The sequence below is a fragment of the Pteropus vampyrus genome, unplaced genomic scaffold (assembly GCF_000151845.1).
Source record: "Pteropus vampyrus isolate Shadow unplaced genomic scaffold, Pvam_2.0 Scaffold151, whole genome shotgun sequence".
Taxonomy (NCBI): domain Eukaryota; kingdom Metazoa; phylum Chordata; class Mammalia; order Chiroptera; family Pteropodidae; genus Pteropus; species Pteropus vampyrus.
In genome coordinates, this window is record NW_011888932.1 from 1,071,928 (window position 1) to 1,086,332 (window position 14,405).

The window sequence follows — 14,405 nt, forward strand, 5'->3', positions numbered from 1 at the left end:
TATTTCCATATCTGTAAAGCAGGGATTATCATCATGTCTACCTTGCAGGATTATTAAAAGGATTATATAAGATAATACATGAAAATCCTTCACATTTTCAGTGTTAGGCCTATGTTAGCTTTATATGTAGAGCTCTGCCTATGACAGTATATCCCATGAAAGTAGGAGTTATATCTGTTTAGTTCAACCAGTGCACAGTACACGGCATAGATTAGAAACTCAGTGGTGAATGGATGAACGGTGAACAAATGATTAAATAAAAGGGTGAAGAAATGCTCTTGCCCTTTCTCAGAGGATCAAGTACCCCATCTGACCCATCTGACTCACCTATCAGGCTTGGGAAGGGGGAGTTCTTCCCTGGGCCCACATTCCTGGCCTGTGTCGCGGGTGCCCTCAGCGATGCCCTGCCCCACCTTGCAGCTGGGGTGGGCATCCTTGCCCCGCCTATGTTCTGGGCCATCACATTTCTTCTCAGCCTCGTTGTCAGACAAATCTTCTGGGGAGCTGTCCTCGCCACTGGTCTCTTCACTTGAGGTAGTCTCATAGCTGGGGAAGGAGACAGAGGTCAATTGTTCTGTGCTTCCTGCCCAATGTCCATGTCAACACAAATGAGAACTAGATGGGCTTTGATAACACTTCCCAGCTTGCTAACCACACCCTCCATTCTCTACACCTGCAGATCTGGGGAAGGGGACCCCCAGGAACTGTGGTGCCAGAGAAAAGTGCAGTTAAGAGCTCTGACTCTAACGCCAGAGGCCATCTGGTGAGGAAAGATAATTAACTAAGCTCCTTGTAGGGAACACACAAACAGCCCCATGCCTTAACTGGCCAATACATTTGGGATGATTCAGACAGGAAATACAAAGTTCTCATGAAAGCATTTGCTTCTGGAATCCTAATGTCCTGTACAGAGAAGGGCTCTAGACAAATGCCCCCCATTCGTACCCTGAATCTTCTGAATTGCCTGACAAATCTTCACATCTTTGGGTGATTGTGAGACCTCCCTTTAGCTGCCTGTTCTAGCCCAGCTTACTCCTGACAAGGGAGGAACTATCTGTGTCTTCTCCCGGCAGGGTTCCTTGGGATATGTGAAAAGTCAGGACACCTGGACCCAGCATCTGCCTTTCTCAGCTGCAGTTTGTTTCAACTATTGCTTGGAACAGCAAAAATAAGGGCATGGGCTGCCCTCCCCAGCAATAAACCTTCTGTTCAATTATATCCAACACTGCTGATGGTCAAGAAGAGACTTCTAATGGATGAAGATTCTGGGATCTAGAATGCTGCCACAGAGACCAGGGGAGACCAGTGGCCACGGCTTCCACTGAGGCCCCTCGTGCCCTTTCTCTGAATGATGGCCCTATGTAAGGCCCCTATGCTCACTGTATTTGCAAACCCTGCCTGTTCCCTGTTATACTCACATTCTGTCTTGTTTAAACCCCAGATATTTCTCCCTCTATTGTTCTTGGAACAACCTTTCGCTTTTGTGATTAAGAGAGTGGGGGACATAATACGTTTACCAAGCAGTTCTTGTCTTAGAATTTTTTCCATAAAAAGGTCACCTGGAAGTTCATTTATTTATACAACAGAAATTTGTTGACCACCTACTATCTGCCTGGCACTTTTCTAAATGCTATCTATACTGAAGTCCCTGTCCTAATTGAGCTTATATTCTAGTAGAGAAAGGCAGAAAATAAACATGTAAACAATATAACATATTCAGATAGTAAATATTGAACATTGAATAAAATAATAAATGGCCAGGGGATAGTGATGGGAGGAGCTACTTTAATTAGAGCAGACATTTTAAACCTTGGCTGCACATTAGAATCACTTGAGGGTGTTTATAATTCCCAATACCCGGACTATACTCCAGACTAATTAAACTGGAGTCTTCAGGAAGGGGACCCGGGGGTTGGTAATTTTTAAGACTCCCCCTAGGATTTCCAAGGTGTAGCCAAGGTTGAGAACCACTCCACTAGAGTGACGAATATTAAGAAATACGTAGGCTAGGAGGACTTTAAGTGGGGGAACAGCAGTTGCAAAGGCCCTGGAAATGGGCCTGACTCGCACATTTGAGGGAAGAATGGCAGTAGCCAGCGGTTGGGGATGAGGCAGGCTTCAGCCATGAGATGGACTTCCAGCTTTAGTACAGAGCGGGGACTGCTGGGCACTTATGCAGGGGAGGGGTAGGACCTGCTTTAGACTCAGATTGGGCTGGTCTTGCTTTTCTGCACATGAACTGGTAAAAGCTCAAACACAGTGGTTTTTCCTCAGGCCACAGTGTCTATGTTAGTGGGAGCAGGAACCACAACTCTCCTGTGACATCGCAGAACGTGCAACAGTGATGTCACCGTTGTTCGAATCTGGTGTCTTCCTTCCGGTCTGACCCAAATTAGCAAGGGTTCCGCCCTCTTCCAGGCAGTCTCCTGGGCCCGCCACTGGCTGGGTGTCCCTACTTTGGGCTTCCACAGCATGCTATGCTTCCTTCTCTATTAGAACTCATCTCAACATACCACTATTTTCTCTTTATTTCTTGTCATTTTTCTGCCCATGCCCAAACTGTGAGCTAAAGGCAGGGATCATGATTTATTTGACATTTTTTAAAATCCCCATCGACTAACACATTGTTGACATTTAATAAATGTTTGTCAAATGACCGATTTAGAAAATATTCTAAATCCAATGATTTACTCTCTAGAATATGTAAGTTTTGGATCATGTTCTGAGTCAACAGACATTGGCAGTTTTTCTTCATCTTAAAAAATATTGGTTTGGTTTGTAGCAAGTTAGTAAAAGGAAGAAAAAAATTAAATGGATGAAATTTGAAGTTCAACAAATTAAGATTTTGTCCTAGTTTCAGTGTTATGGTTCAGATTAAATGTCTTCCTTAAAGGGCCCATGTGCGCCCCCCTCCCAATCTCCCAGAAGCCACCTGGACTCCTGGCCCTGGGGGGCCCCAAAGCTAGGACATATTAAAAGCACAGGATCCAACAGACCACCATAGCTGGCAAGGAGCCAAACACATGCAAACCCGAGATGGAGTTTTAAAGGGCTGTTGAGATTAACTCCCTTGAAGAAGAATAAAAACCAGATGCTTCCCCCAGGCAAAAGAGCGTGCTAAGGACGACAGCGGAATAGGCAGTATGGAGGGCAGTCTGGGCTTCATGAGCGATGCTTACCCACCGTTAACCCCAACAAACTGAAGGTTCTTTTTGGTCCCATTACCTCCTGCACGGAAGCCATAGTCTTTCTTTTTCATTATGGATTTAAGGCTGGCCGACGGGGACATCTCTAGGCAGACACAACATCACAGGTTAGAAAGATCTTGGCGATGCCCCAGAATGCAGTAAAACCAAGACTCTTGCTTTGAGAGGATACAGATTGAAGGCGTGCGAAGAGGCAGAAAGAGATGGGAGACTACATAAAGTAAATCAAATATTTTGAGGATCTTTGAGGAGGCCCAGGCTTCTGGTCAGTGCCAGCCAAATTGTCCCTGGTCACAAAGCCGCTCTATGTGGGAGCTCTCTTTTGGAAGAGGCATGAGGTGTGGGTGCCAATGTTGTCCATATCTTACAGCTGGAAAATCTAAGGCTCAGACTTTCTCAGTGAATGGCAGAGCAGGAGTGAGTGAGTTCTAAGTGAAGAACTTAGTTCACGTGACTCCTGGTCCCACCTCTGCCAGTTGACACTTTGCAATATGTGATAGGCACAGAAGACACATGAACAAGAGAACAAGTCTTCTTTGGCTGTACTCAAAGGTACAGGAGGCATTTCCCAACAAGCAAGATTAGAACAGCACTAAAATAATGAGAAAGCAGCCAATTTGCCATCTGTGTCAGGAAGCAGACTCGCACGTCGTTCATTGAGCAAAGCAAAATATGGTTCTGCTTTACTCAACAGTGTATGACTGTTACAAGAGGAAGTGCTGCTCAGCCAAAGGATCAGCTTCCACATGTGAGTACCACTCAGTTTCTCCCTCTCTCACACACACAGAAAATATTCAGTAAGTATTTAAGATCTCAATACAAAACTAGGCTAGGAAAAAAACTCTAATGTGCACAAACCAGAGAGCAGCACCTCAGGAATGCAAGAGCACAGGGCAACAATGAAGAGAGGCTGAAGTTTAGAGCACACACAGCCAGGGCCATTGCTGGTCATGGCTGTTGCCTTTGTGCGAATGCAAATGAGAAATCGGCACCCTTCTGGGTAAACACAGTGCTGCAGGCTTGGCAGGTGAGGAGTGGGCTAGATTTAAGCTCTAATGTACCCTCCCTAGCTGGCATCTCTGTGCCCTGCGCTATATTTGTGCAGTTATACATGGTGGCCCTGCAGTCAATCTTAACCTTAGAGCAAGGACACGAGTAGGGGCACAGAGCCTCCACTGTTACATCAATCAGTTTTTATTACACTGCATTCTTGGAGGTGCTTAAATCTTTTAAAAACATATTCATGCAATTAAAACTCCCTTTCCTTTTGACTTGTGACATAAAGGAGAAATGGTTCCATCTCAGGCACTGGTATTTACCCACTGGTGGAGGGGAAGAGGCGGCTGGGGACTCCCTCTGGGGTGGAGTCTGAGCCGAGTAGGCAGACAGCAGCAGGTTGAGGGAGCTCAGGAGCTGGCGCTGGATGCTGCTGAGCTTGGAGGCAGGCTGCTTGATGGCGCTGGCCAACTCTGGGTACCCATGCTCCAGGCAGCTCCACTGCTCCTGCAGGAGCTCCTGGATCTTCTTAACATATTGCCCAATACTGGCATCTGTGGGTGAGCTCGGTGGCCTTCCGGGACACTCCCTCCCCGGCAGCTCTGAACTCGCCTCCTCCTTCCCTGCTTGGGGAGCCTTTATATCGCTGCTCCATGAAGAGCTTCCTGCTCCCCGGACCGGACCCTCGGCTCCCAACTGAGAGTCTCCCTCTGGCTCAGAGCCTGCTTCTTCAATCCTGAGCTCAGTGGAGAGGCAGCTATGTAAAGAGGAGGTGAGGATCATCTCGGGTCCCTGTGGCAGTGACAGCTGGGGTGGTGGCACCAATTCTGCTGGGCTCTGATCTCTCTGTTTGTGACTGTCCTGCCCACATAGGAAGCCATTCTTTTCTCCTCTGGCCCCCCAGCTTTCAGACCCCATGCTGCTCAGAAGGTTGACCCCAATGCTCTTGTCACACAATTCCCTGGTCAATAGTCCATGGAGTGGGTCAGTGTTGACCATAGCGTCAATTTGGCCTTGGGCGTCTTTGGTGTTCTCATGGCTAAGCTTTTCTGCCAATTGAGCCACAGTGCACTCTAGCTCTTGAATCCTCTGCCCCCTAGCCTTGATTTCCTCCTCTTGCTGCTGGAGGGCAGCTCTGACGTGGGCCAGTTCCTCAGTTCTCCCAGACAACTCGCCCTCAAGGTCCGAGAGCTGCTGCTTCAGACTGGAAATGCTGCCAGGATCCATCGTGGCAAGGCCCAGGCTTTCTTCTGTGACCCGGATGCCAATGCTTCTCACATCTACCTCTACCGGTGGTGGGGGTGGGATCTCACTGATAATGAGCTCTTCTAAGGGGAGCTCATTCTCAGGGATGGGTGATGGCAGAGGTGGGGGGCTTGGTGTTGGCAAGCCAGAGGTAACCACCACCTCTGCTTCTCTGGTTTTGTGTTCATCTTCTGCATCTTCCAGAACTACAAGTGCATTCTGGGATGAGAAAGGAGGACTTGGGAGAGAGAGGTGGTGTGGAGCCTCTTCTTCAGCCTCTGGAGGTTTGGTCCCCTCCCGGACCAGCTCCGGAATCCCTGGTACCAGGTCTCCAAACTCTCTGACTTTTGACTGGGTTGCTGCTCGTGGGGAGGAGTTGTGAAAACCTGCAAATCCTTCAGCAGGGCCAAAAGTGCCATCACTGACACTGTCTTCACCCTCGAGTGGAGGGAGGGCGGGAGAGGTGGGGGGACCTGAGTTTAGGTTGGGGTCCTCTGAGGCCCTATTTTGCAGCAGTGTGGCTGGCATGCTGGATGCTCTCAGAAGCTGGGGCCGCCCATACCCAGAGCTGAGCTCAGCCTCCCTGGATGCAGCGGCCTCCAGCTGTCTGGCGGTCTCTCCCAACAGGGCCTTCCTGTGGTAGCTCACCTCACTCCCACTGGCAGAGGCTTGGGGGCCACCAGGCGGCAGTGACTGCGCTCGCTCTTCTGCCCCGAGCGACACCTTCCTTGGCACAACTGGGAACCAGTTTTGGTGGGGAAGAGCAGCATGGGGGCGAGCCCCGCTGTCAGGAAGGCTGAAGTTTCGGGGCAAAGTGCTAAACTTGGCCTGCTTGGCCCTTCGGTGGATAGGAATCCTTTTGATGGTGTGTCCCTTCTCAATATCATCCACATATTTGAGGAAGTCCAGATCTAAATGAAAACCATATGGGGTCTCCACGGAGTAGGGGTGGCTCTTTGGAGGGTCTTTCTCTTCATCTCCCTGAGAGGACTGGTCTTTGGCTGAGAGACATAAGACATGTGAAAAAGAAGCACAATGTTAGTAAGAATTACAGGGTGGTGAAGCCTAATGTCTGTGATTTTGACTTAATGCTCTCTTGTGAGACTTCTAAATGTTCCAGCCTCTAAACTATCTGAGATGCTCACAGTCTTTTGGCTGTGCTAAGGAATCATGTTATTAAATCAGTGTGTACTTAGCCAATGTCTGCAGGAAATAGAGGGAATAGTTTCCAATTTGCATCTTAGTTATTACTGTGGAATCTGCCTGCACACCAGCAAAATAAAATAGTCTCATACTGTTTTACTGGGTTTGAGTCATGTAATTGCTGAATTGAAGTGGCCAAGAATTTGCCAAATCAGGGTACTAATTGGCAATTATGAATATGGAGATTTTCAAAGGATGAGGTGCATAATTGTCTCAACATTAAAAGAGAATCTCGCATTATTCAAATAGACACCAGTAAATCTTGGTAAAGCTAGAGACATCAAGGAGTTATGCTTTCTACATTATTTAAGCTTCCTCAGAAGCCTGAGCCTCTAGGTACTAAGATCAGAGAGAATTGGAACATATAATCACATAGAGCCCATCCTCTTTTCCACCTGAAGACTGCTTAGTGCTTAACAAACATAAATTTCACTTTCAAAAACTCATGTCTCTAAATAAGGAAATACCATATTTTTCATAGACCGGAAAAAAGGTAGTGAAGGAAAAGGGATAATTAATGCCAAAAGGCACATTGGCGTACATACTCCAAGAAACGTGAGACTCATGACTTTTCAGGGCAGCTCAGATTATCAGAGTACATCAAAAGTTCTTCATCACACCAAGGCACCACTGACCTTGACTCCAGTTGAGGACACTGAGACACATCAGTCCTTCGAGTACTCGAATCCATAGGAACTTATCTCCAAATAGCTTCTTAGGATTAAATAGCCTTTGTTCCTTTGATGTTCCTCATGTGACACCCCTTATTATCTCTGTGACATCATGCTTTGAAAATGCTGAGCTCAGCAGAGAACATCAGTGGAGAGAGCACAGAGGCCAAGAATATAGACTCTGAAGCCTGGTCTCTATCTCAACTCTGTGACCTTGGAAAAATTACCTAGCCTCCCTGTGTCTCATCATTTATAAGATGGGACGAATAATAGGTAAAATGAGATTATTGATACATATAAAGTGCTTAGAACAACGCCAGTGAGAAACATTCAATATATGCTCAATATTATAGTTATTCTTTGTGGAAACCCAAAATATAAAGAATTGAAGCCCCATAACAGAAGCTGACATGCTTAAATCACACAGCGGGAGTTCTATAAATTCTTTATGACTGACTGACTGTTTGGTTCTGAGGGTAATAGACCCTGGGGGCAAAATTACAATAGCAATAATTCAATGCACTTACCTCAATTACTATTTATTGAGCATCTATGTTTTGGTTGCTAGATCCTAAAGACACAGAGATGAATCAGATATTGACCTGCCCTCAAAAAATGCATGCTCAAGTAGGAGAAACACCAACAAGTACAATGTAGTGTGACAAGGATGGTAACAGATACATGCTCAAGGAATAGTCTTCCTTCCTGACTTATTTTCCCAGTTTATCCAGAATAATTTTCTTGGACTTAGAGGTTAATTCTGCCTTGGTGAAGAGGGATGACTCCACAAAAGAGACATATGTCTGGGTATTAAATGAACAAATAACAATTTGTCAGAACAAGAGGGTGACAGACATTGTAGCTATTCATGTCCAAGGTGGCCACCATCAATTCTTACCCTCTCTAGATAGGTAAGGGAATCTCACATTGAGAGATGGGGTCTACTTGTCCATCCCTTTGAATCTGGCTGGCCTATGACTGCTTTGACCAAAAGAAAATGGCAGAAATGATGCTGACAGAATTCCAAAGCTAGGTTGTAAGAAGCCTGTAAATTCTACCTGGGTCTCTTAAAATGCACACTCATTGGGAAGACAGATGCCATGTTAAGGAGTCCAACTTCCCTGAGATGGCCATGCTATAAGAAGCCCAAGTAACAAGAGGTCACGTGGAAGGAGGAAGAGTGATGCCTAGCCAGGCTGAGCCAGTCCAGCCATCCTGGCCCAGGTTCCATGGCAGGCATGAATAAAAGAGCCATCAGATGACTGTGGCCTCAGCCATCATCTGACTTCAATGACAGGAGGGACCCCAGGTAAAAACCATTCAACTAAGCCTGTGTCAATAATACATGATTGTTTTAAGCCACTAAGTTTTGGGTTGGTTTGTTACACAGCAATAGATATATCTAGCAGTAGATTCTAGATATATGTCAAAAAATGTGCAAAGGCATGGAGGTGTGAAATTCCACAGTAATTCAGGGTTCTGTAGATGCAGTCGATATGGAAGGAACTTAAAGTGCAGTAGAGAAGGGTGAAAGCTAGAAGAAAGACAAATTTGGAAAGGTCAGCAAGAGCCAGACCATAGAGCAACTTGTATGCATGCCAACAAACTCTGACTTCACTCTCTAGATAATGGTAGTCACTGAAGGGTTTTACACAAGGTAGTGACTTGGTCAAATGTGATTTCATAAAGAGCATTCTTGCTGAGGATTAGAACAGGGACAAATCGGAGGCCTGAAGACCAGTTGCGAGACAGCCGACATGGTCAAAGTGAAAGATTCCAAGGAGAGAGCACATTCTAAAGGCAATGGAGGGAAGGGGCAGGTTAAAGGAAAGGTGCAAATGATGGTGTTACCAGGGACACATTTTGGGCTGCTTTTCCCCTCAGGGTGATGACATGTTGAGGCTGAGCTCTTCCCACTTGCCAGTGTGATTTCTCCTTCTGGTTGATGCCACATGCTTGTCAAGTGGCCCTCTGTGCTTAGGAAAGTACAGTTATCTCCACAAAACTAAACAAAGCCAATAGACACAGGAAGGCTAAACTCAAGAACGCTGACATAATCGAGCCTGCCAGCCTCAAAGCTAAGTAAAGCCCCAAGGCCTATGGGTAACGACATCATAACTAGAAACAGAATGAAGCATTGGTGCTGATATTGGGATGGTCCTCATTGGTTCCAGAGCTTCTGTGGCAGATACCTAGATTCCAGGCAGATAAGGAGTAAACACTCCTCCAGCCCCCAAAATCTCCAAATAAGTTTCCATTCTTCCACACAATTTTTAACCAACCTGCTTCCCTTCAAACAGGTGCACACTATAATAGTTTCCATAAAGGAAAACACTCACTCTCTGTTAGTTTTCCAAGCTGCGCTCAGCTATACTCAGGCCGATTGGTCTACTCAGTGGCCTCCTGGATTACAGGGACAGGCCAAATCAGAGAGGGGATATTTGTCTAAAGTTAAGCAGAGAGCAGATTTATGACCCAGAAGGAAAAGAACTCTCCTGAAGGAGAGTCTGCATTATTTATTTTCTTTTTGCCTTTATTCAATAGAAATGCACCAATTTACCCAGCGGCCTCTGGGAGCAGGTCCAGAGCACAAATACAATAATAGCATCAAATAAGAAGCAGGAGATTCAAAGGCAAAATCTTCCACAAGGGAAATTGAGGAGAACCAAAGGAGTCTGTGGAACTGAGCAGCTGTCATCCAGGATGCCAGGTTTAATGGATGCTTTCCTAAGCTAGCACTATGAGGTATCACAGACACACAGACACACAGACACACATAGACACACACAGACACACACAGACACACACACAGATACACACACTCAGTGATCCACTGTGCTGCCCTGCCTGCCATCTGCCACCCTGCATTCCTTCTCTTTCTCCAAGAGGAATGCTAGACCTCCAATGAGGGAGCTTGTCAGATATGCTGTGAGACCTACACTCACATTAAGCTCTGCTCCTCTTAATTCTACCTGGTGACAAGTATGCAGGAGCTCAGAATTCTAGGCATTGGGCCAGTGCAAGAATTAATTAGGAGGACTGACTCTGCTCAAAATAAACTTTAGATCAAATAAACCAACTCGTAGCCAAACTGACTGGATTTGAATCCTGGCTCTGTCATCTCCTGTCTCTGTGATTCTGGGTAAATTATTTAATTTCCCCATGCCTCGATTTCCTCATTCGTAATGTGGTGATACTAATAACTGACTTACAGAATTACGATTGTTAGCACTAATGCAGTAGTGATCATGGCATAGGTACTCCACGAAGGGGCCAGAAGGCAAGGACAGGCCGGTACTGAGTAGGGCACAAGGGGGGATTTCCTAAGAATGTGCTCTCTCCTTGGAATCTTTAACTCTGTGTTAGGACTATAGCCTCAAGAGAGTCCTAACAAAGTTAAATAGAATGAGAGTCCAAGAAAATAATTCTGAAGATACTGGGAAAATGAATCAGGAGAAAAGAAAAAATTAAGATATATGAGACTCAAAGCTACCTAGAATTCCCTACAGCATCTCAGTCTGAAAGCATGCCAGATCACTAGACCCTTGGAAAGGACATTTAGACACAGTCACAAGCCTAAGAGTTACACACAGACACAGATAAGGGTTAGAAGCAGACAAGGGAAGAAGAGAGGTGCCATGATAATTACCTTGAGGGATAAAGTGAAATGCAGCAGGTGAGCAAACTGATTAGAGGCATTTAAAGTGAGAAAAAAAAAGTTCAAAATCTTATACTCTGTTTCTAAAGGAAATGGGAAAAACAGGCACTAGAGAGAACGTGGCCAAAAACACAGCTGGGCAGAAGGGGAATTAAATGAGCCTCTTCAAAAGGTCAGGACAGTGATGGAAGGTTTTCCTTCTTCTGCCTTTATTTTGTGAGATGTGTGTGCCTGAAGGGAGGGGTGCCTCTTGAGCTAGTTGTGGTTAATCACATGAAGAGCAGCAGTGCGAGGATGCTGAGCAGGGACAAATGAGGCAGGCAGGAATGACAGGCCCCTGGGGCATCCAGGGGATTATCTCGGGTTCTGTGGGACCACTTCCAGGGATGCACTGAAAAGGCAACTCTCCGGGGAGAAAAGCAGACTCTTGAAGTTTATGGGGACTGCATTTGGAAGGAAGGAAGAAGCAGGGCTGGAGCTGCTGTCTAGTCCCTAAGTCCTGTACCAGTGAAGGGCCATGTGATTCAAGGGGGATTATAGACTCTCCTGTTTCCTGACATTTAGTGATCTGGAAAAAGCATTTCATTAGAAGTCAGGAGATCAGGGTCTAGTCTATGACCTTTGGCAAGTTTCCTGGGAGGGCTGGGAGGGGAACATTCATTGAGAGATTTGTTATGCTAGGTAGTTATTACTCAACAATCTTACATGCATTACCACATTCGGTCCCTTACTGACCCTGTGAAGTAGGTATTAATACTTGCTTTTTTATGAGATGTGGTGGACTATGTGCAAAGATAGCTAGAATTATACCCCACCCTTGGGTATTCCCTTTCTACACTAACTCTGGGCTTAGCCTTGGAACTTGCTTTGGTCAATGGGTCAACAGCAAGTGTGACACATGCAGAGACTTGAAAATCACTTGCGCATAAGGGTTTATGTGTTCTTGCTGTGCTTGGAACCCTTCTGTCACCGTGCAAACAAACTTCCAGCTAGACCGCTGGACAAGGAAAGACACATGGCCAAATCATCACCAATGCCCCAAGTGACATGGCATGCGAGTGTGGCCATTATAAACCATCTGGCCAAGTCACCCAGAAGACCACAGACATGTGAGCCCAGCAAAGGTCAACCATGTTGGTCTAGACCAGAATAATGGCCTTGCAAAACCTATAGAATCTTTTGAGAAATAATAAATATCTTTATTTTAGATCACTGAATTTTTTCCCCCTCTTTAATTCCCCACCCCCCTGCCCACTTCCACCCCTTACCCATGAGTGTTGCCATTTCCCCTTAAGAATTGGATTTCTGAAGGCCAGGCGTCCCTTCTCACACACTCGTGGTGTGCACCTGGGGCCTGGCGCACTTGGGGGCCTGGTGCATCAGGGAGGTGTGGCGCATCTGCGGTATGGTCTGTGGCTTCACCTGGGGCGCGAACCCAGGACCTTCTGCGTGCAAAGCAGACGTGCTAACCACTACACTATGGAGCCACCCTAGATCACTGAAGTTTTGAGTGGTTTGTTACACAGCAAAACTAACTGATACATGAGGGGACTGTGTAATTGGAGAATTACACAGTTAAGAATTTCACCATATTGTGCTTCTTTCTTAGACTTCAATTCCCTCACCTCTAAAATGAGGGCAACGAGTGAGAGCATCCTGCTCCCTTCTTGGAGCTTGGAAGAGATGAGAAAATTACATAAGTCTGATATAAGCATCAGGCTTCATTCTCATTCCCTACCATTTTTTCTTATTCGTACCTGAAATACATGGTTTGGATCTTCCAGCACCACCTCTTGGAGAATGTCTCCTGTAGGCCTTCCCTAGGCTACTTCCAGGACTTATAGTAACAATCCCTTTCCAACTCAAATGCTCACTTTACACCAGGGAATACAAAGCAGCCTGCCTACCATCTGTCTTCTCCATCGTAAGGAATGCTGACCGTCAGTCTCTCAGGCACTCTTCATCCAATAAGTCTGTAAAATCTGTCAGACAGTTCTGAAAGAAAGGATAGAAAATTGGAAAGTCTTATTAGAGTTAGAATAAGTATGGAGGGATCATAGCACCAAAGAAAGTAAAACCCATCTCTACCTTTCTCCCGGGGCATCTATGAGCTCATACCTCTCCAAGGAGGAATAGTAAAAGCCTGTATGCACTTCTAGAGTCCAAACCTGGGTGTGCCTTCATGGAATGTTAGCAATTGCTGACACCAAAGAAAACATTTGGTTCAACCCTCTCACTTGACACATGAGGAAACTGAGACTTGGAAGTTAACTGCTTGGTGCAAGGCCTCTCATCATATTAGCGAAGGAGCTGGGACCAGGCCCAGGGCCCTGATAACCAGCATATAACATCAAGAGCTGAAATCTACTCATCTCCATCATAGTAAAAGAATTACAACCCATTTGGTAAAGAAGCCGCAATCACAGTACCTACAAATGATCTATGACATCCCAATCAGATTCAAGACAAAGATGAGATAATTGCAAGTATAGACTAGGAGCCAACACTTTGAGGCAATTTCCAACTATGGGCAGAACAAGGGGAAGTTCAACCTAGGTGGCCAGAAGGCATCAGTAAATACTCAGGCAGCATATTGTCCCGACTCTAAATTAGGGTACTTTCAGGTTTGATCATAAATTCTCCCCAAAGTTTTAATCTATTCCCAGGACTCTTTCTTCAGATGGTAAACAACCTGTCTTCTGCCCTCATTACAATAAATCGCCCAGGAAATTGTTTTTTGGGAGGATTGTAACTCCATATACATCAGAATAATTAATTATCTATGGCACATCAGCGGTAGAAGCGACATTATTTTAGGAATTTCTATGTGCTTGAACTCAGATGAGAAAAGTGTACCAGAGATGAAGAAAGGATTAGGGGAAAATGGGAGTGAGAGAAGGATGAGCAACTCAGGACAGAAAAAAAAGAGGAACAAACAAGTACACTGGAGAAGAGGGCCAGGAATTATCAAGCCTGCCAAATAAGGAAGTCTAAAGTTTTCCCAACAGAAAGTTTTGTGTACCCTCTTTCTATCAGTGCTGCCTCCGAAGCCATTCGCCCTGCTCTTGGCCTTCACTTCTCCAAAATGTGTTCCTAGAAGCTGTCAGAGGGGTGTTTCCCTATGCAGGTATGACGGAGGCCAGAAGGGCAGGCAGGGTTTCTATAGGCAAAGACACTCCTTGCAGAGGGAACACCAGCACTGAGCACCTCACTTACCTTTAAGGCAGAAAGGATTTAAGTTTGGGGCCAACGTAAAGCTGCAGTAGAGGAGGTTCTAACTTGGAGTGAGGGAGGGTCACATTTGTTAGAAAGAGGAGGTTCTGAAACAACCTAAGAGTCCATCGACTGATGAATGGATAAAGAAAATGTGGTATATATATACACAATGCAATATTGTTCAGCCATAAAAAAGAAGGACATTTTGTC

General features: G+C 45.7%; 1 protein-coding gene across 5 annotated transcripts in view; it reads right to left on the reverse strand.

Moving 5' to 3' along the window:
- KANK4 (KN motif and ankyrin repeat domains 4) overlaps window positions 1–14,405 on the reverse strand; it is a 40,502-nt gene that overhangs the window by 22,119 nt on the left and 3,978 nt on the right. For 4 of the 5 annotated variants that reach the window (XM_023536222.1, XM_023536221.1, XM_023536223.1 and 1 more), the window contains 4 exons: window positions 12,887–12,974; window positions 4,526–6,448; window positions 3,180–3,291; window positions 328–546 (listed from right to left, as the gene is read on the reverse strand). In XM_023536222.1, coding sequence (XP_023391990.1) covers window positions 328–546; window positions 3,180–3,291; window positions 4,526–6,448; window positions 12,887–12,902 — 2,270 coding nt within the window. In that variant the 5' untranslated portion in view covers window positions 12,903–12,974. Of the gene's footprint in view, window positions 1–327; window positions 547–3,179; window positions 3,292–4,525; window positions 6,449–12,736; window positions 12,854–12,886; window positions 12,975–14,405 lie in introns of those variants that run through there. The other variant, XM_023536224.1, reaches the window with a different exon arrangement.